The sequence below is a fragment of the Crotalus tigris genome, unplaced genomic scaffold (genome assembly GCF_016545835.1).
Source record: "Crotalus tigris isolate CLP2741 ecotype Arizona unplaced genomic scaffold, ASM1654583v1 scf7180000019794.865796, whole genome shotgun sequence".
Lineage (NCBI taxonomy): Eukaryota > Metazoa > Chordata > Lepidosauria > Squamata > Viperidae > Crotalus > Crotalus tigris.
This window is the reverse complement of record NW_024097714.1, coordinates 166,989-190,388: the sequence shown is the minus strand read 5'-3', so window position 1 is coordinate 190,388 and position 23,400 is coordinate 166,989. Positions and strand designations below refer to the sequence as shown.

Sequence of the window (23,400 nt, the reverse complement as noted above, 5' to 3'; positions counted from 1 at the left end):
CGGGCTTACCAGCGAGTATATACAGTTGAGTTTTCCCTCAGCTTTTTAAAAGTACCTGTATATCCCACATATACTTGTGGATAAGCCTATCTGTAGATAAGCAAACCCCAAAGATAAGCCAATTGTAAAAATTAAAACATACAAACATTTTGAGGGTTGGCTTGTCTGCAAGTATTGCATTTTCTTGCTATTTTGATTTAAAAATTGAGGGTTTGCTTATCTGCAAGTATATATAGTATGTTCTCCACTAAGGACTGGATCTACCAGGCAGGTAGGCAGGCATGCTACAACTGATGAAAGCTACAAAGTGCACAAAGCAGCAGCTAGTTGGCAGGATCAATTGAGGCTAAGATTTCAAGCATGTTCCACCATGGACAGCTCCCCACCCAATCTGAGCATACAGGTGTGTAAATTTGCCATTTATGAACAGGAGAAACTTGACACAAATCTCAGTTTATGTGGTGGCAACTTCCTCCCAGTTGGTTAATGATGGAAAACAAGTCCAGAGGACACAGAGTTATTATTAAACATTTTACGTTTATTAATATTTATTAAACAATATGTAGTTCACTTCTGACTTTGTATATTTTCATGAATCTATCCATTGTGGTTTGTTTATCATGGTTTATGATTTAATATATGAACTTTTAAATAATTTTTTATAATCTCTGTATAATATTTTTGGAAATTGAGTGATGATATAGCATAACTGATGTTTCAGAAATATCTGGATGACCAAAACTCATGATTGATAAATTGTTGTATTTTATTTTGTATACATAGCATTATTCTTCTATTTTTCTCTCACAACAGCCCTTTATATTTAGCTCATGGTGGAAGATAATGACTGGCTCAAAATCTTCCAAAACTTTGTGGCTGAGTGAGGATTTGCGTTTAGGTCTTCCCTGATCAGCCCCCTAACCCACACACTACAATGGCCTTCTAATAATAATCTGCTTTAGCAAGATCATTCTAGTATTGCCATCAAGCATGTCTTAGTCTGTAGGATTTGATGATGGGCTTCTAAGAGAAAGCAATGCAAAATAAAGCAACCATACATATTCTCCTATGATCTAATTCAGCCACATAGTCTTCTTGCTAATTTTATTTCTTTACAGAATTCACATGTCAAATTCATGCGGTGTTTTCTAGATAATGAGAATGTGCCTGTCTAGGGGAAGACAGAAAACAAGTCTAATAAAATGTCACTTTAACTCTGGTAATTTTCAGACCCATATTAATTTATTACAACCTCTAGGGGACATTTGGTTTCAGAGTTATTAGATCCAACACTTGCTTGCTTTATTGAAAGATGACGAACTGAAAAACAAAATAGAAAACCCAACAACCCCCTATACACAAGCACACAAATCTCTAGTGTTTGGGGAAAAAAGTTTTCATAACCATACTAATTTACCATAAACATAACAGAAAATGTGAATGTAATTAAATTGAAATATTATAAGAAATTATTTTTCTGACTATCATTTTTGCAAGTAATGTCATTGTGCAAATAATCATCTTAATTGTAGAACATACTAAAGATGAAATGTTTCTTTCCAAAAACTAAGTTCTTTTGATTATTTATTCAGTTTCTATACCCACCCAACTCAACTAAGTGACTCTGGGTGGTTTTGGAAGCATAGTGAATCAGTTGTAACATAAACTATACCTTTCTCTTTGAATTTATACTAGAGATTTTTAATCAGAAAAACTCTTTAGCACATTCAGGTTAAGAAGATACTAAAACTGCCCTACCCCTTTCTGGATAACTTGGTATACACGCTTCTTACTAAATTCGCTAAATCTGACTTCAGTTAATCTCTAAAAAATTCAATCTATTGTTAATATGAGGTCATGATCTCTTCAACTTCAATGAACATTTTCCCTAGTAATAAATTAGTTTGACTAAATGTAGCTTGATAGCTAAAATTGCCAATCAAATAACTTCATGTATATCCATTGTTTCTGATGGTTAAGATACCAACATTGATCAAAGGATTTGGATAAACACATTAAGACCCTTTGAAATTCTAGAGACATTGCTACATAAAGAGTAAATTCAGTCTATGATATTTTGCATGCTATTATGGTATTGTTAAAGAGAAATGTTATATGGAGGAGAAATTGAACATACACAGCAGCCAATATCAGATTATATATTTATCACATATGTACTTTACCATAGATTTCTTACACTATATACTTGTTTAAGGTGGCAGGAGTCATAATCTCATTTTATTATCAGATAGTAATGCAAGGTCTCCATTGGATGTCACAGTTGAGTCCAGGTCTCCTGTCAAATCTAGCCTTCTATCTTAGACAGGGATGCAGCATTGTGGCCTTCCAAATATTGTTCAACTCCCATCAGCCTTAGTCAGTACTACTTATGGTTAGGATAAGGACAGCTGCTGACACATGATGTATAGGAGGCTATAGATGTCCACAAATGAGCAGGGGATTTTAAGATTCTAAATGAAAATTGTACTTTCAGTATAGCAAATACCAATGCATACAGTAAATGTCTCAGACTTCAGCCAGAATTCCACTTTCTTTTTTTCCTGCAGTTCTGTTCTAAGCATCTGTATTGTTCTTTACTAGATGTTTCCCCATGTTAACCCGATCTCTTGAAAAATGTCAGTGTTTCACAATTTTGAAAACATTGCTTTGGAAAAGATGATGGCTTATTGCTGGAAGACCAATGTAAGAGGAAGGATGGTAATTTTGCACAAGTGGTTGACATCATTGCATGGTAGGAGGTTATGGGTGCCAAAAACTAAAACAAAAAAACATCCATCTGTCAAATGCTTAAATCTTCAAGCAAAACTACCCCTTAATATATCAAAATATTGGTATTCTTTCTATATGTTGCTAGAAATCCCATAAGATCTCATATAAAATACCATGATGGTGATGATGATGATGATGATGATAATTTAACTAATTCCATTTTCAATTATCTCTAATGGTCCTTCATTTCATTTGTTTGTTTGCTGTATCCTGTCTTAGCTGTTCATGCCTCTCTGCCCTACCAACTCACCAAACCTGCTAGGCTTCCTGCACAACAGTCTGACCACAAATTTTGTTTTCTTTCCAAAGTCTTGAGATGTTTTATTTCTGCAGAACAAGGTAAGGAGATTCTTGCTAGGATCTGCATAATTTGCTGGGAACTGATCTCCAGATGTTTCAGAAAGATATGATGTTTTATGGAAAGAAAGAAGCTCCTTTATGGAAAGGTTGATAATAATAAGGCAGATACTTCTGAGACATGCCTTGCTGTGTAATGTATATGATCCACTTGGCTATATCTGTATTGTACATCTGTAGCTGCATTAAATTCAGACCAGCATAAATGTATGTGCTAAACAAACAAAGAAATAAATAACAGTAACACCTTCCAATCTCATTATACTATTTCTTTGCTTTCTTCTTCCCACGGCCAGCACGTTTTATCTTCTCTTCTACTTCTATTTTCTCTTCAACAACAAGCTCTTGCTCTTCTTCACATTCCTTAATATTGGTAGTATAAATACTGAATATGGAGAAAAATGAAAGAGAAGTTTGCATTGTAGATTGGTTGGCAAAGTCACAAATAATCACAAAATTAATAAGTGCTCCAGTTTCATCTTTCTCATATGGACACCAGCATCCATTTAAAGACCAAACTCTGTATGGAACTTAGTGGAGCTTTGTATTAGGTACCAGAGTTTCTTCTCCTGATCATTCCAGGGATCAATCCACTGACATGCAAAGATTTTACAACATCAAGGGGGGAAAGAAACCACATTAAAATAATATGTATTATATCCGAGTATTAAAGAGGAAGGGAAGGGAGAAAAGAAGGAAATGAAGGAAACTCTGAAATTCCCTAAATCTATGGATATTGTAAAATGACAACTAAGACATAAATACAAGCTACAGTTTCACAATATTTTTTCAAAAAATAAATAAATAAACAGAAATTTTGTTTTAAAAACAGAGAGAAAATTAGAAAAATAGATAAGCAATGACCAGTTAAATGTTTTTAAAATAGAAGCTGGCTGGATTAAATTTCAGTTAACAAGTGATAATAATGCTCTTTAAAGCTTATGAAAAGCCAATGTTGTCCTATTTGATAGCCTCTTTCAATAGATGCCTGCCCTCCTCTTATGCTTGCTTTTTTTGTTCTCAACCTGCCACCTTGTAGCAAAAACCTGAAGACAAGTCTCAGCAGCAAAATGCATTATGAAAAGCAGGTAGATACAAATTTAATTTGCATAATTTATTATGAATGCATAACCTCAGTTTTGCTAGAAAGTGCAAGTGACACTATATTCAAAGGGCACTCAGCAGGTTTAAGTGGCAAGTTCTATATGTTTAGCTTGGAAAAAAATCCATTAATTTAGTAGAATTGATTTCTGAGAATCTAATTATGGATACAGTATGTTCCAGATTATTATACTTTCTAAAGCAATTTTTAGATCAGGAATGATCAAGCTTTCAGGTACCACTGCACTATATTACTTAAGCATTAAAATATTTTTGAAGATTACTGCATCACTTATTTCTATGAAAAATTCTGAGGGAGGCAAATGGACTTGTTCTGAACTTCCCATAACTTCTTGTGGCCATACTCCTGGAAACTTTTCAAGTAGTATTTCATATGTAACATAAACATTTAGTGTTTCAAATTGGAATGTTTTGATTCAGTATCCTAAACAAAGGATATTCTCATTGCCATGAACACTATTCACCATTCACCTATTCAGTTTAGTTTTAGTTTTATGGATATTTTTATTATTCATTATTTATTTATAAATCTTATATGCCACCCATCTCACTGTTTGAGGTGACAGTATAAGAAGTGGCAGAAAAGGCTCTTCTCTTAGACCAGTGGTTCTCAACCTGTGGGTCGGGACCCCATTTGGGGTCAAACGACCATTTCACGGGGGTCGCCAAACAACGCAGTCTGCCATTTTTTCCCCCTTTTCCTTAGCTGTGCCACTCCCTTTTATTCTATTGGCTTTTGAAAGCCAATAGAATAGACTTTCTTGAATAGAGTCTAATTCTATTGGCTTTCAAAAGCCAGTAGGAATTGTCCAGGCTGTCTCTGCCCTGCTGAGCCCGCCAAAAGTCCCATTCTCGACTTACGACCGGTTGAGTAGTCCTCGACTTATGACCGGTTGGGTGTCGCAGCATTAAAAAGGTTGAGAACCACTGTCTTAGACCCTGCCAGTTGAAATTCCATACCGGATGGGGTCTGCAGTGGGCCCCTTCTGTCAAAATGAGTGGGGAGGACCACTGCCCTTGGGGAAAGGTGGTTCCTCAGATATCCTGGACTCATGCCATAGAGCAGGGTGGGGAACAGTGACATTTTATGACTTGTGGACTTCAACTCCCAGAATTTGTGAGGTAGGAATAAACATGGCTGTCTCAGGAATTCTGGGAGTTGAAGTCCACAAGTCATAAAAATGTCATCGTTCTCCCCCTCTGCCACAGAGGGTTTTAAAAGCGATGATCAACACCTTGAATCGAATCTGGATATTTTTTTTATGATTCTGAATGACTCTATAAAGAATTGGGCAGCATATACATTTAAAAACATATACATACACATTAAAATAAAATAAAATAATAAAATAAAATAATAAAATAAAATAAAATATTTTTTCTTTGAAAGTACATCCAGCCTATTGGTTTCAAAAAAGATGGGTCAATTTTGGGGGAAGAAATTCTCAGACAGGATGTGAATTTAAATGACTGTTTTTACTTAGCATCTGCTCTACAATGCATGCTATATTGACTCTGTACAAGGAGATTTCTCAGGAAAGGCAGTATTTGATTCAGCTTGCTACAATTTGGTCACTGGTTATGGATTCAAAGAAACACACCTCTGGGAATGTGATGCATCTTATCTTCTTTTTAGCCACTTGAATGATTGCTGTTCGATCCCTCTAGTTAGTACGTTGAAAAGATTCACCCTTTATCCTGTCCCCTAAACAACCTCAACAATTTGCCAACTATGGCAGTCCTGTTTACTGAAACACCACATATACATTCAGTATTAAATACATTGATTGGATTTTGTCATCTGTACTGTGATCTTCAGATTCTCTGTATCTAATTGTCAGTTTCATTGGAATTAAACTGAAATGACTCACCAGAAAAGTCAGGAAGGACAAACAAGGAAAAGATAGATAAGGAAAAAAAATATGGAAAGTTGCTTAAAAAAAAAAAAACCTAAGAAAATTCGACCCCTGATTTACTTTTTCAACAAAGATAAACCATTTAGCTCTATACTGGCCCTAAATTCATTTCTTCCAAAAAGCATGGAAATATCTCTAAATCAATCTGATAAAACCATGGTTTGAAGGCAGAAAGCTTTCAAAAAGCCCTTTGTAAGCCAAGTAAAGTGGATTTTTTTTTTAAAAAAAGGAATGCCGTAATATCTTCTCAATTGTCATTAATTAAAAGGTAGTAAATAACAACAAAGACAAAAGGGGAGGCTGCTATAAAAATAGTCCACCCACCCACCCCTACACTGTAGAACTAAAGGACCTTTAGAATCCTTTTACATTATAGACTTCAATTTAGGTCCTTTTCTCTTCTCTTCTGTGTAGCGTAGGAAGAGGCAAGCTGATGCATCCAGATATTTTGGGTTATACCTTCCAAATCCTTTTCCACTGCACTTGCTGCAGGTGCCAATAGGAGTCAAGGTCTAAAATAATCTGGAGATTATCTGATTACCTGCCTTGTCTAATGTGATGCTTGTTCTACTTTTTTTTACTTTTTTTTAAAAGCCAATTCAAAACCTACTGGCTTGTTCAAAAAAAAAAACAGATGAAATGTGCATGTTTTTTCCTAGCACCAGAGGTTTCAAGAGGTAGATGGAGCAAAAAAAAAGTGTTCCTGAAAACCACTGCAGCCCATCAAAATACCATATACTGAACTAGAAAGACAATAGGCTTCTTGCTATCAAGAAACCTATATTCATAAAAATCTCTCAATCTTTTTAGTTAGTCACTATGTTTATATTATATATTTATCTATCAATATTATGTATTGATAAATTTATAAGCCACTTCAGTCCAGATTAGTCTCAGCAGTATACAAAATCCGTGGCCGCAGCCAATACCATAATAACAGCTAATTTGCCATGCTATTTAATCACACTGACCTTTCTATACTTTGGTAAGAGGGTTTCTTCGGAGGTTCAGCAATGGGACTGGAGAAAAAAAAAGAAATCTCTTTTGAGGAACGTGTAAAGTCATTTTGTTCCACCCATTATACATATATGCAATGAACTGCTCAAACGCTGATTACGTATCTTACCTTAAAACAAATAGTGCAAACTAAGAATACATAAACAAATCAGCTTGGATTGCAGTGTGACAGAGTGGTTAAGGCAGCAGCACCTTTTGGTTCTTATCATTGGAAAAGGACTGGGACGTACAGCATTACAGCACCCGATGTTCTGGCACCATTATACCCCTTGCCATCCCTGGGGATACCATCGGTTCAAGCCTTTTATTTAGGACTAGGGAGATCTAAATTCAAGTCCACTGTCAACTGTGGACAGTCACTTTAGATCAGACAGCCCAAGCAGCCTCAAAGAAAGGGCAAGGGACAGAAAATGTGCTCACCCCTCCATCCCCATTGTTATGGATACCATAAGTACATATACATCAAGAGGAAGAGAATGAAAACTTTGAACATTAATGCACGTAGGGGTATTTTTGTAGGAAATGATTTAATTGTGCTTTCTTGCTATCAAACTCTTTCACACATAGCCCACCAACATTTTATCAGTTGTAGTATTATATTTATGAAACTTAGAGTCATGTTGCAGCAATGAGAATGCTAGACTGGAATCCCAAATCCAAGGACTTACTTGACTACAGAACACAGTGAGTGACAGATGTCATTTTTCTTAACTTATCCTATCTTATAAAAGTATGAAAACAAATTAAGGTCCTTAGAAGAAAGTTAGCTTATGGGACATTAATATTGTGTTTTATTCCACTCCTATCTCCATTTTATCCTCACAACAATGCTGCAAATTACATTAGATTGAATCACATGAATGCCCACTCAATTCCATAGTTGAGGAATAGAGATTTGAACTCAAACCCAACAACTGAATCACTATCCTACTCTGCACACTCCCATGATAACTTCAGCATTAAATAATATGTATCCATTATTCAAATTACCTGTACTGCTTTTAAGTGCCAAGAGATGCAGAAACCACCTCTACAAAAAGTTGAATAATTTTAGCAGAGCATTTATGAAAGCCCTACCTCACCTGCTAAAGATTTCATGGCTTGATCACTTAATTATTTTTTAATCTGAAAATTCAATTAACACAAGGAGTAGGAAATAGATGATCTACAGTAAAGACTATTTTAATTAGCTAGTGATGAATGATAATACATTGTTGCTTGGTTCCCTTCTATCCCAGAGACAGAAACACAGAACCTGGATTGCTAAGAGTCAAAAGTTTATAACTTCCAAAGAAAATTTCAAGTTTTCTTTAGTTTGGGAATTCTAAAAATCTCACAAACTGTTGACCTGTTTTGTGAAATTCTGAGGGCTTCACATAAAAGTGGATGCAGTTTTCTATCTCATGTGTGAAGATGTGCATGGTATCTGCACACCTGCATCATGACATGGAATTGTATGCTGATGCTTGAAAAGACTGCCAATCCCCAATTTAGAGTCAGAGAATGCAGGAGTTAAAATGAACCTTGGTGATCACTTAGTTCAGGGATCTTCCAACTTGGCCCTTTTATGACTTGTGGACTTCAACTCCCAGAATTCCTCAGCCAGGCACTGGCTGAAAAATTCTGGGAGTTGAAGTCCACAAGTCATAAAAGGGCAAGTTGGAAGACCCCTGACTTAGTTGATGATGGGCCTTTGGCTCAAACCAGCAAAGCATTTTTTTTGCAAAGTTTAGTTACATGTAGTTATGAAATGGGATGGTCATATCCAACAAAGGATATATTTCCTGCAGATGTGAAGGTTGCAGAGCAGGTCAGATTTTTGTTCAGCATATCATTTGTTCAGAAAGTCATTGAAATTTTCTTTTCCAAGCAGATGTGAACACCATAAATAAGGTGGGTTTTTTATTGTTGTTGTTGTTGTTAGGGTGATCTATCCATATCAGCAAACTAGGTGAGCTGCATAGGGCAGCGAGTGAAGTAGAACACCAAATTTTAGGAAAAAAAAACAAATAAAAAAAGCTACAACTTTTGTGGTGATTGGGATACCAATTGCATGGTTTGCTAGGGCAGCTAGCTTAGGGTGGCTACTGCTTCTTTGAATTCATTCAGCTAATTCTGATCAGGGAAAAGTTAACATAGAAACTATTATCTACCATCATTCTAGCCACAGGTTAAAAATACACGGACATAGCAGAATTTTTGGTTATCCTTGTATTTGCTATTTCCCAATTAAAATGGAGACAGTACAGTCAAGACTCTTTTTTCCCTTCAGACCTGTGCCTCTGTGACTGCATTGAATGAATGAAAGTAGAGGGATTGCATCTTGATCTAAAGAGACACCATCAATTTCTTATCCCTGCACAAAATCTAAGGAAGATTTAGTTTACAGTTCGGCCAGATAAGGACCAGAACAAATCCCAGGGGGTCAGCAAAGTAATTCACTCCTATGACCCATCTTTCTCCAAAGCTCGGGGGGCCTTGCTATAGAAAGGAAAATGCCTTTTGCAAAGGCCAGCTTATTGGATGCTTTGTTAAGTGAAGTTATGGCTATAGCAGCAAATACATCCTAGCAATAAAAGCATGGTATTTTGCTCTTTATTCATGTGGTTTTGAGACAGAAGTTGACACAAACATTCAGTTTTGAATTTTACCAGCATGAACTTGGCTCTCGCTGAGCAGGTCATCAACAATAAAAGGAATAAAAGACTCCAGATTTCTCTGTCTGTTTGTACTATAGTGAGATGAATTTGTAAGAGGAAAAAGTATCTTTTTCCTAGTGTTTCTCAGGTTCCTTCACTTTTAACCGGATTTGTATTTTTATGTGTGTTTGTATGTGCACACATCATCATCATCATCATCATCATCATCATGTCTCACCAAGCATTCCTTAACAAAAACACCTATTATTATGAATAAGCCAAAAGGTATCACATGGTATTCAGTCTAATCAGGAATACAGAAGCAAGCTACATCTGTTCAAATATACAAAATCAAACATTCAAGAAAAAGGAATGGCTTTGTTTATATGACAAAGAGCAAATGCCATGATATCTATGGCCATTGTGCATTAAAAAAAAAAAACCTGAAAACTAAAATGCCAGGAACCCTCACTATTTATTAAATTGACATCAAAAAATGAAACATCAAGTCAAGGCCAACCAAAACCTAAGATTTGTAGTCCTTAAAATGTGATCTATTTTTTTATATTAAATATTGAAAGAACCCACCATTCCATACAGACCCTATAATTAAAACTGTTGCTTCTTTCCCTTTTTGACTACAGTAATCTTCTTCCCTGGTCTCCACTTGTTTCTTAGGATTATTTTACTATTTAGAAAATTACTCACTCACTACTCAAAACATGTGACAGTCAGCCTATTTCCTCGCTCTGTTTGGATTCATCAAAACTGAATTTAAAATTCTCCACTTGCTTTTGATTTTAGGCCACTTTTTGCTAATCATCCTCCAAGTTCAAGGTTTAACCGGTGTTTTTAATTCCATTTGAAATGAAGTCTATATTAGTGTTTGACCAGAAGTGCTATCCCCCCCCCAGAAGATATCGACTGCAAGAGATGGAACTATTCCATCTCCCAACAAGAGAGATGTTTTTACCCCTATTTCTCCTTGTCACTTTTCAAAGTGAGACTATTCCGTGCTGTACAGATCTGTTTCAACCAGGAAAGAGAGCTAGGTTCTGCCAGCCATCTGATCTAGTTCTGTTATCCCTGGATAGATGACATGAAGGATGGAGCTCCCTGCCCCTTCACTCTTTTTCTATGCCTGTGACCTATCAGATGGAATGTTTGGGACATGGATTTAATGCTTTTTCTAGACCCACATTCAGAAAACAGTCCAACAGACACATCACAGGTGCAGAGAAGTTCCATGTCTGCCAAATATTAGACAGGCAACAGATGGCTATACCTATTGTTCCAAACACCCAAATACTCACCTAGCTTTCCCCAAATTCACTTTGTTTTTTTGCTGGCAGGCAGTGTTTGATGGGAGGTGAAATATAATGGAATATAGCAATTGCATTCCTGCTCTATATTGAATCAGTAATTACAGCTTGACTTGCTAGCCTCTTTACTATGGCAAGGTGGACTTGGCAACCAGGGCAGCAACTGATATATTGGATCACAGATTGAAAGACAGCATTTTAACCTCATTATCTGGCTTTTCCCCTGTATAGCCACTGTTTGGCATAATACAGTATTTGCAAAACAGAAACATTTCTATCTAGAAAACCCATTTTTTGTCAAAGCTGGATGTGAAAGAATAATGAGTAAGTACTCTAGTAACATGAAACTTAACTCTGTTAATCCATAGTGCTGGATTTACTTTATATTACATTGGAAACTTTCTTGTATCATTCATAATATAGAAACAGTATTGTTACTGTTCTTTGTATTAGAAAGATATATTCTTCACAGAAAAGAAAGTATTAAGGGAAAGATGCATCAAAAAAATTCAACACGACTTGTAAAAATGGAACAACTAAGACGATAAAGTCAGATCCAAGGTTCACGAACCATCAAAGTTTTCCTTAAATACTTTCTTTTCTTGCCTCAAGATAAGCAACAGAGTTTTGCAAGAAAACTAATTTCAAAGGGATAAAGTGAGCACGAAAACTTCATTATAGTAGACTGGGATTATGGCTTTGTCTAATGAAGTGATCAGCAGAGCCTATTATGAAGACCATCTGAACACAGTTAGTTCTCTTGTTAAGGCCCAATGCCATCTTGTCATTTCCTCTTATTTTAGCCTCTTTCTTTTTCATTCTCAGGCATTTGGGAGTGGAAAGGTAAATTAAACCCTTACCTAATTGCAGGTTGCAGTTGTAAAGTATTTACTGGAACTGTTAAATATGCATCATATTTATCCAAGGTGCATCACTGAGCTGAGACATTTAGTTTATTGTGTCAACAAAACAGGCTCAAGTACAGGTAGTCCACAACTTACAGCCATTTGCTTAGTGGCTATTCAAAGTTACAACAACATTGAAAAAGGTGACTTATGGCTATTTTTCACATGACTGTTGCAGCGTCCCCATGGTCACATGATCAAAATTCAGACGCTTGGCAATTGACTCTTATTTATGACAGTTAGAATGTCTCAGGATCATTTGATCCCCTTTTGTGACCTTCTGACAAACAAAGTCAAAGGGGAAGCCAGGTTCACTTAACAACCAAGTAAATTAGTTTAAGAACTTCAGTGATTCACTTAGCACCTAGCAAGAAAGTTCGTAAAATGGGACAAAACTCATCTAACCACTGTCTCACTTAGCAACAGAAATTTTGGGCTCAGTTGTGGTCATAACCCGAGGATTACCTGTATGCAACTGGAGGAATGGAATTTGAAAAATGAGGGCTCTTTCTCTTCTCTTTCTCTTAGGCAAAAATGTACACATCACTCTTCTGCTCAAAATCCTTTTCCTAGAACTGCCTTTTAAATAATACTGCCACAGGACTTTTGTTACACATAGATTTTCATAAGGTGGTTTGAAAGTACTGCATTAATTGTCCCAAGGGTGTTTTTTTCAAGAGACAACTGGACTTTCTTGTTTTTCTTTGAAGACGTTTTGCTTCAAAGAAAAACAAGAAAGTCCAGTTGCCTCTTGAAAAAGCGCCTTTTGGACAACCATGATCTGGATGACTGAGAATCTCCATAAACATTTAGTGCATTGACTACTAATTGGTATAGTATGGGTTTGTTAAAAAAAGATTATCTGTTCTTCTTAGATAATTTCCTTAATAGAATGGGAGAATGATGCAGATATAATATATCTTAATTTCACCAAAACATTTGGCAAACTAAACAATGACATTATGATTTGTGAAGTATTTAGATTGAACATAGAGAACGTAACAGAGTTGAAAACCCTACTCAAAACAGTTCATACCTTCCTTATTAAATTAATTTTAAACTTATTAAAATATCACGTCTCATACTTTTAGTCCAAAGTTCAAATTTTCTTCACCATTTTAATTTAATGTTGTAGATAAAGGGATAAAGGGCATGATTATCAAAGGTGACAATAGGTGGGATAACCTTCTAGATAAAAGTGCAGTACATACAAAGTTCAAAATGATATGAAATTGGTTAAAGAGATGGGATGGGATTACGAAAAAAGAAAATGATATTTTCATTTTCAAGTATCATTTTTAAATTATGGGAAGTCATGGCTCCACCATGTTTTACTTTGATCAAATACTACCTTGAACATCCAGTTTTGGTCACCACGATAAAAAGGGATATTGAGACTCTAGAAAGAGTACAGAGAAGAGCAACAAAGATGATCATGGGACTGGAGGCTGAAATATATAGAGAGTGGTTGCTGGAATTGGGTATGTCTAGTTTAATGTAGAGAAGGATGAGGGGGGACATGATGGCCGTGTTCCAATATCTCAGGGGTTGCCACAAAAAAGAGGGAGTCAAGCTATTCTCCAAAGCACCTGAGGGCAGGACAAGAAGCAATGGATGGAAACTAACCAAGGAGAGAAGCAACCTAGAACTAACGAGAAATTTCCTGACAGTTAGAACAATTAATCAGTGGAACAACCTGCCTCCAGAAGCTGTGAATGCTCCAACACTGAAAGTGTTTAAGAAGAAACTGGACAACCATTTATCTGAAATGGTATAGGGTTTCCTGCTTGAACAGGTTGGACTAGAAGACCTCAAAGGTCCCTTCCAACTCTATTATTGTTATTGTTATGATAATCAATTTTGGGCACCATATTTCAAGACAACTCCAGGAAACCTGGAAAACTTGAAGAGATGGCAAGTGGAGTGGAAGCTAAATCTTAAAACAAGGAACTGAAGCATCTAGGCATTTGTAGCTTTGAAAAAAAGATTTATGGAGGATATGACAATTCTCTGCAGTGACTGAAAGGCCTGTGCAAGATGCAGAATATTAAGTTATGAAAAAGTTTCAATTGATTTGATTTATGATTGATTCCCTGTTATTATTCCAATATCCCTTTGAAACAGTTGAGTCAGAATTCTAGCAACTAAATACTAGAGACACAAATATTGTTCTAATGGCTTTTATGCTTGAATCTCCACCCACCCCATATTGATATTACTATTTTAAAATAAGTGTGCTGCCTTTTAAAATCAATTATTTCCTTTAGTTATATGCCACCAAACATTAATTTATATCATTAGAAAACAGATGTCTGTCATCTCAGTTCTCTATATGATCTGACATGGTGCAAGGAAACAATTTCAAAATAAAAAAATTCTACAGCCCTGGGTGCTTGCAACATAACTGGTGCAAAGAGATGATACATAGTGCCTTTGTGGTTTTGCTTTCGTGTCAAATGCTATGATTTTCATACTGTAATTGCAGCATAGAGTTTAAACGCTGTCCCATTTTTTAAGAAACACTAGGCTTATGCAGGAATTTGTGTCAAAGTTTATTTTAACAACCTCCAAACTACCCACAACAAAGACCCAAATATCTTGGGTCTGGCTAGATTTACAAGCAATATTGTCATTTCTTCCATTATTTGCTTTTATTAACAAAATTCTAGCATGTGTCATCACACTCAGTTATTCATAGCAATGGATAGAAATGTTGACCAACTGCAGAAGCATGAATGTAATTTAGGGATGAGGAATGTCAGCTCTCCAATTATTTATTCTGAATGATTATGCAGACGAAGAGAAAGTTGGGATTATTACTTACAATAAATTCACAGCAAATAATCCATCACAAACAAAAAAAATACCACATGTGCCCAGATTCTTAGGTTTTGGGGGATTTAAATTTCTATTACCAAGGTGATTTTGTTTCTTTAATTCAGCTGTCCAGAATAATTAATATTATAAACACACATCTCTTTCTACATAGACAGAAAAAAGCTAAATTCCAGCACACCAAAAAGGTATATTCACTCTATGACAATTTGAGGCTGTCATTTTCTTGAAGTCCACAATTAATTTTTAAAAGATTTCTAGTGGACTTGCTAGCATCCACCTACATAAAATCAAAGCAAAATGTCTTAGATCATACAAATGTTCTACATTCCAAATACTGCTAGCAGTTTTGAATACTGCTAAACATACAATCGGTTCCCTAAAAAATGCATTGTCATATTAATACTAGCCTGAAATCCCCTAGTTTCTCTCTCTCTCTCCCCACCACCTCCACCTCTCTCTCATAGATTACAGTATGGTCAAGTGAAGGACAGCACCTCATATCACTATTTTTATCTATTGAAGAGAAATATAATATCCAATTTGCTATTCAATACTGTCTAAGAATTGAACTATAATCCTGAAAACATGAAAAATAGCATTATAGGTAGACTATAATATGCCCAACAGTGAAGACTTTCAAAGATTCGCTTTCGTGAACAATTAAAAAAATTAGTATGAGTGCATCTATATCTGCAACTTGAGCTACCATTTAAATATTGAACAAGACATTTTTTAAAAAAAGGATTCAGTGAAATTACTCCGTTTCTTATTCATGCAGAAATTCCAAAATATGGTCAATCAATCAAGTAAATATAATGATTATGTAAATATAAATTAGGAATATGTAACTGAATTCTCTTTTAAAGTTTTATATTAGCTGCAAATTAGAAACAACTAGGTTCACTGCAGTTTCTGATAGCTCATTTAGCTACAATGATTATTGTGAGATTGCAATTGGGAAACCTATATTATCCTAGAGGAGGGGTAGGCAACCTTGGCTCTTTTATGACTCATGGACTTCAACTCCCTGGCTTAGGAATTCTGGGAGCTGAAGTCAAGGTTGCCTACCCCATCCTAGAGCTATGGATCTGAAATGTGTCTTTAAAGGTTAAAAGGAAGGACTATATAAACATCCATATTCAATATTCTAGTAGTATGTATGGATCTTGATGTAGTCATAAGGAGGTTTATACAGAACATTGTATTGGGATGGAAACCCTTAATAAGAAAAAAATATACCAAAACACCCCACAGTTAAGTAAGAAGTGAAAAAAACCACTTCCGTCAATTTGAGGGAAATTGAAAACCTGGGAAGAGAGGAATAAAATGGAATAACTTACAGGATGACATCTGAACATTTTTATCATTTAGTCACAGCTTTTGGTTTTTCCTATTTTATTTCCAATGAAATGCTTGTGGGCGAATCTCCTTCTAACTTCTGTGATCTGCCTTGTTTTAACAAGGATATTAATTATGCACCAGAAACATTTAATATAGTCTATGCAAACGACAAGATGTGGAAGGTACTTATTTCTTAAAGCTGCCTTCTCTATAACAGATTCAACTACCTTCAACTTTTCCTGAAAGGAGATGTGAAAGACTGGTCTTGCTGACCTTTGAATGGACGAACTTTGTTTTCTTCTGCTTTCTGGCATTCCTTTGCAATGTCAAATGCTCCCTATCTATCAGGCCTGAGCCCTGCCCTGAATCTCAGGCAGCTCACATTGTAAAGCAGTGCTTCAAAGTCACTGGTCAAACCGAGACCATTACTCTCAGCTTAGAATAAGTAGGGGGATGTTAATGCAGAAGGATTCACAAGATGCTAATTGATTACTCTGATTTTTTTTCTTCTCCTCTTGGGTTTTGTTTTTTGTTTTGAAACTTAACATACTTCCCTTTGATGGATCATATAGCTGAAGTTATTTCTGATTCTCAGCTCAATAAAAGCAATAACTTCCAAAAACATTAACTTAAATCCTGAAAGTCATTCACTATTGCTCTCCCATTGCCAGTTCTTTCTCATTAGTACCTCTACAAAGAAGGAAGCACAAGTGATAATAATCATCTATATAATAATAATAATAATAATAATAAAGTTGGAAGGGACCTTGGAGATCATCTAGTCCAACCCCCTGCTCAGCCAGGAAATCCTATATCATTTCAGACACATGGCTGTCCAGTCTCTTCTTAAAAACTTCCAGTGTTGGAGCATTCACTGCTTCTGGAGGCAGGTTGTTCCACTGGTTAATTGTTCTAACTGTCAGGAAGTTTCTCCTTAGTTTTAGGTTGCTTCTCTCCTAGATTAGTTTCCACCCGTTCCTTCTTGTCCTGCCTTCAGGCGCTTTGGAAAATAGCTTGACTCCCTCTTCTTTGTGGCAGCCCCTGAGATATTGGGACACAGCTATCATGTCCCCCCTCGTCCTTCTCTTCATTAAACTAGACATACCCAATTCCAGCAACTGTTCCTTATATGTTTTAGCCTTTTTGCAAAATTTTCCAAATGGCTGACAACTCTTCATTCATTCTTTGCCCTACATAGATATGGATACTTATGGTCCTCTCTAATTTAGGCCAAGTGCTTGACTCCAGGATCCCTTCTGTACACAAAGCCTGTTCCAATTTAAGTTCAAAATCATTCCCTCTTCCTACAGCTCTGTAAACTGAATTCATTAACTTGGTGCTTCAGAAGAAACTCAACAAGGATAGTTTGCAGCATTTCCTCCTGAGCTGATAACTGGCAAATTGAGGCTAAATCATGGTTGGAAGTGCCTATGCCATGTTAGTGTGTGCTATATTAAACTGAGGCCCCTGCCATGCTTCAACTGGCACTTCTTAAATTAGCATTACAAACCAAAATGTCAAAACATTTGATAATGGTCATCAGATACAGTGCCTAGAAGGAAATTTACAAACTCTACTACATGTTAAATAGCCCAGACCATTCTAACCTCTATATGGGGTATTTGAATGCTTAAATTACTTTTAGAGACAAGATCAGATTGGTAGCATCTGTTTTTAAAAGTTAACCAGCCCAGATTCTCAGTCCTAAAAGTTTTTATTTAAAAAGCCTTGAGAACTTGTGACCTTGGAAAATACCAACAAGAAAAGTCATCAATTCTCTCTCCCCCCACTTTTTTTTTTTTTTTTGCACTGAGACTACTGCACAGAGAGAATGAATAGCTGCAAACAAGGGTACTGAAATGCTTCCTGGTTTCCTAGTTATTTTGATGTTCTCCATCAGTAAATGTTAGCAAAATCACAAGCAAATTCCGGTGACACATAAAATGTTTCCTCTTTTCTCCAGTTCACACTAAGGAATCTTGTTATCAGTAGAGAATTTACTGATTCCTGGAATTTTTGACTCAGTCAGTAATAACAATCACAAAAGAGAGTTAGTAAAAACAAAATCCTACTAAAACAAAACAGAACAGAACTCATATGACTCACAGCCTCATGCCCACAAGCTGCAACTTTTTTCCTGAGTTCCGTGTGTCCTGCTTACAACTACCCAGGGGTTTTTTTTCTCACAGAACACCCAGAACGGAGTTTCAGCACCTTTTTTGGATGGAACCTTGTAGGGTAGGCAAGGCAGGTTGTATGACATGTGTGTGAGTTCTGGCACTTTTTTTTTTTTTTTAGAAAAAAAGCACTGCAACTACCTACTTCCTAGTATATGAGATCACTATATCACTATTATATATATCACTATATATAAACTGTCCAGTTTCTTTTTAAAAAACTTCCAGTGTTGGAGCATGCACCGCTTCTGGAGGCAGGTGGTTCCACTGGAAGTTTCTCCTTAGTTCTAGGTTGCTTCTCTCTTTGGTTGAACTGTGCAACTTGTTTTTTTTTTACTTTTCATTTATTTATTTGTATCTTGCCCTTATTTTTAAAATATCTCAAGGTGGTGAACATATCCCACACATCTTCCTCCTCCTATTTTTCCCATAACCAGAACCCTATGAAGTGGGTTGGGCTAAGAGAGAGTGACTTTCATGGCTAAAGCAGGACTAGAACTCACAGTCTCCTGCTTTCTAGTCGGATACCTTAAACAATGTATATGATCATTGTTTCTGTTCCCTGTGACTATAAGAATGCAATTATTATTCCCTATGCCAGTGTTTCTCAACCTTGACAATTTTAAGGCATGTGGACTTCAACTCCCAGAATTCCACAGCCAGCATTGCTGGCTGTGGAATTCTGGGAGTTGAAGTCCACATGCCTTAAAATTGTCAAGGTTGAGAAACACTGCCCTATGCAAAGGGAAAGGTAGCAAGAGTAGATATAAAAAGTATAAAGGGGTCACTTCAAGAAGTCTGCCTGGGAAGAAGATTGACGAAATTGTCAATTAGATGATACAAGAAGTAACAGTAGGAATATTTTTATAAATTAAGTTCTGAATGTGTTCAGAGACCATTTTTTAAAACCATTAACCATATCAAGAAAGAATATATTACCAAATTACTACTACTGTTATTCCCCTCCTCCTCCTCCTCCTCCCCCTCCCCCTCCTCCTCTTCTATTCATTGTCACTTACTCAATGAGTTTATGGAATTTCGATCTTTTCATTGCAACACATTCTTGTCAAATTAATGTTGTAAACGTACATCTCAGCACGATATTGCCTTCCCCTTCCCCATTCTTACTTTTCTCTTCTCCTTAATTTTTTGCTTTACCTAAATTTGAAACTCTGTGGCAGGAAGTGATCTCTTTTGCAGTCAAGGCAAACTTGGTTGATCTGTTTTAGCAGGTCCTTCTTACTGTAGCTGTATCCGTTAAAAACAGAGCTCCCAAATAGCAGCTTCCCTCCGGCATACATCTGTTGACAAACAGACAGGAAAGAGAGGAACAAAAATGCTTCGCAACAAAAAAATAATAAGGTTAAGTTTGAAGACTTGGACCAAATGGTTTCCTTTTCCTGTTTTGTACTGGAGCTTTAAATGTTTTCACTCAGACATAAACCCCTCTGACAGCTATATGTGCACACCACAAACAGTCTTCCTTTACATCATTTAATATTATTAATGCTGAGTATTTTAATACTAGTTTAAATCTCATAAAATCTACATCAACAAAGAAATTTGACCTTTATATTTTATATTTTAAAATGATCTGCTCAGTTCGCTAGTTAAAGGCGCCATTGGTTTTATTTTATCAATCCAATCCTAATCCTGATTATTCAGAAATCAGCTCTAGGCTATGTGATTTAGTGAAATTATACAATGTCTTTTGTATGTAAGATGTGAGGTGCTGCTAATAAACAAATAGAGAGCCCAACTGTAAGCTTATATTTCAGTACCACACCAAGGATCAGTTGCTGATATAGAACAGCCTCTCCACATGTTTGAATCACCTCTATTCTTAGTTTGCAAGCAACCGGGCCTAATGCTAACTATGTGAAACTATTCTTTGAAAAGAGATATCCTATTGTAAAAGATTGGTCTTTCAATTAAAATCTTAGTCATATGCCTTAAAACCAGGGGTGTTACATGGATTTATAATACAGAGAGAGAGAGAGAGAGAGAGAGAATATGGGACCCCATTAGAAGTTCTTATTACCATAGAGCAGGAGTAGACAACCTTGGCTTTTTTATGACTCATGGACTTCAACTCCCAGAATTCCTGAGCCAGTCATGCTGGTTCAGAAATTCTGGGAGTTGAAGTCCACAAGTCATAAAAGAGCCAAAGTTGCCTACTCCTGCCATAGAGAGTTCAGTCTGTCTTGTCACCTGACCACTATGTTTTTTGTTCTACTATATTGTCTATCCTTGTTATCACTTGTAATAATATACTTCATATCCTGGGCTATTGCTGAGATTTGGGACTCAGTAGGATCCGTTGCTGATATCTGTCCTGTCCTCTGGCTTTTTTGAAAAGAAATTCTGCCCCAGCAGAATTGGGAACCTGTGTCTAGCTGACACAGTAATTTTCTAAGATGCCTCTGCTGTAACAAATGTCTGAGGTATTATGGAAAATTGCAATGGTGATACCAGTGAGAGCAGAGATCCAAGCTGTACAGAGGGACACTTTGTCAAGAGAAATTTCCTGCCCTGTGGAGCAACATTTTACATTAATAAATAAACATATATCCTAAAGAAATTACAGTGGCATCCGGCTCCTTTAACTGAAAAGGCAGCAAAAAGAATAATACTGATGAGCTAAGAGGCACTGGACAACCCTTATAGATGATTCTGATTGGGTGAAAGGAAGAGTTATATCGGAGTACAAGAAAGACCTTTCAGGGTGTCTTATCCTGTGCAGAATCAGAATAACGTATGCCTGTCATTACAGAGCCACTACCACATCCATGTGCATTCACTTTATCACTTGACTCTCTGCATAGTATGTATATAATAAATGCAGTGCTACAAAACAGAAAATACAATTGAAAGAGTAGATTAGTGAGGTAAATGGGGAGTTCAAAGAATGGGTGGGCATAAAATCAGAACAAAGTAGAGAGTAGAAAAGCCGATTGGCCAGGAAGGCATAAAACAGGGTGGTACACCTACTGGAATCATCATAATGAGGTGGAGCGTAGAAGGCATAAAGTGAAGGGGAAAGGGTGGAGGACCACAGAAGTAGGTGTAATAAGTAAGGAGAGAAAAGTAGGAGACACTTGGGAGAGCAGAAAGAAATTACTGTATGGGTGAGGTTATAGGGGAAAGGGGGAAGTGTAAGGACATTAATTGGAAATGGGTGGCTGGCAACCACTTGCTCACCTTGTTGATTTCACACAAGGAACAAAGAGTGCATTTTACAGCCAAAGAACCTGGCTGCTTCATAACTTATTGCTTTCACTGCTCACAACTCTGCCTCTTCAGAGAGCCAGCAGTTCCCTCTAGTGGGCTGCAGATATAAATGTTAAAGACAAATAGCTGCAAGAGATGTGAAGCCAACCCTTTTTACAATCCCTTTCAAAAAGTGTTATTAAAATTACATTTGTTCAGGCAGTATTGAAAGCGCTAAAGGTAATTTCTATAATTTCCACAGATTTCTGAAGAAATGATTTCACACCTATTACTAGTAAGATTTTACAATTTATTAATAATCAATAGGCCCCTGGAAAGTTTTAATCTGCTGGGATAAAGAAGTAAGATGATTAAAATCAAGTGAAGCAAGTTAATTTTCCTTTTCACAATGGATACTGTCAGATGTAGACTTCAACGTTCTAAAGCACTGTTTGTAAAATTCAGCAACACTAAGATGTGTGGACTTCAGCTCCTATAATTCTCCTAGCCAGCATGCTGGCTGACCTGTATTTGGCATCCTTCTGTGCTTCAATCCTTCAATGTTGGGTAAATGGTTAGTGAAAACCAGCCTCCCCCAGGCAGGTGCCTTCAGCATTTGTCAGATTACAACTCTCATTGCTGTTAGTCATAGTCAAGGAATAGCTATTTCTTGAAATGAATTCAGAACTCCAGGATAAAACAAATTGAATTCTAACATCCTGAATGAATGAAATTGTAGGCAACATTCTTGAGAAACCGTGGAGAAGGGCTGAAAATCTAGAGGATGGGAGGAAGGCAGATAGTTACCCTATTTTTTTTTAAGATAATCCAAGCCAGTGTGAATTGAGGAAATTGTAAAGCAGATAAAAAGTAATCATTGTACAAATGATTGAAAACAATGTAATAATTACTAGAAGTTAGAGCAGATTTATCAAGACTAAATCTTGCCATTAGAAACTTTGTCTCAATTTTTGAAAGAGCAACTTTCTTAGTAGATTGTGGGAATAATAACATTTGTCAAAAAGTGACATTCTGATTAATACACTACTTAAATGTGAACTCAGTGGCATGGCAATTCAATGGATAGAAGAGAATATCTGTAGCTCAGGGTTGAACTGTAAAATTCTTTATCTTTTCTGAACTTGCTTTTTGTTTGCAGATGTTTCATTACCTAATTGGTTAACACCATCAATGTGAAACCCCAATATCATTCAGAATGTGATGGAGTTTCATCAGTCTTCAGTTCTTCCATAAAATTGAGGCTTGGTACAATAGTTAAACTAATTTCTTTGACAGAGAATGAGATGGCTGGATGGAGTCACTGAAGCAGTAGGTGTGAACTTAAATGGACTCCAGAAGATGGTAGAGGACAGGAAGACCTGGAGGAACGTTGTCCATGGGGTCGCGATGGGTCGGACACGACTTCGCAATTAACAACAACAACAACAACAATTTCTTTGAACAATATCATATTCTGAAGATATTTCATCTATGGAGTTTATCTTGTCTGTCTCTTATTTTTTAAAAATTTTCTTTGACTTTAGTATTTAATTGTAAATTGTGAATTTACATGAGTTATGCAAAAAAAAATTAAAGCAGGTATTTTTTGGTTTTTGTTTGTTTTTTGCTGTAGTGATAATCTAACCATACCAGTGGTCCCCAAGCTTTGCAGCTTGGTTGCCCAGCTTGGGAGGGGGAGAAGGGGACTGGGCTGCATGAGCAGAGGGCCAGTGCACACATGCAGCCCTTGTGCAAGTGGCAGGCCG

At 36.4% G+C, this 23,400-nt stretch overlaps 1 protein-coding gene across 4 annotated transcripts in view; it reads right to left on the bottom strand.

Annotated features, from left to right (window-relative positions):
* Positions 1-533: 533 nt before the first annotated feature.
* CUNH3orf20 (chromosome unknown C3orf20 homolog) overlaps positions 534-23,400 on the bottom strand; it is a 62,145-nt gene continuing 39,278 nt past the window's right edge. For 3 of the 4 annotated variants that reach the window (XM_039364553.1, XM_039364555.1, XM_039364556.1), the window contains 3 exons: positions 19,583-19,725; positions 7,157-7,204; positions 534-3,532 (listed from right to left, as the gene is read on the bottom strand). In XM_039364553.1, coding sequence (XP_039220487.1) covers positions 3,412-3,532; positions 7,157-7,204; positions 19,583-19,725 — 312 coding nt within the window. In that variant the 3' untranslated portion in view covers positions 534-3,411. The remainder of the gene's footprint in view (positions 3,533-7,156; positions 7,205-19,582; positions 19,726-23,400) is intronic. The other variant, XM_039364554.1, reaches the window with a different exon arrangement.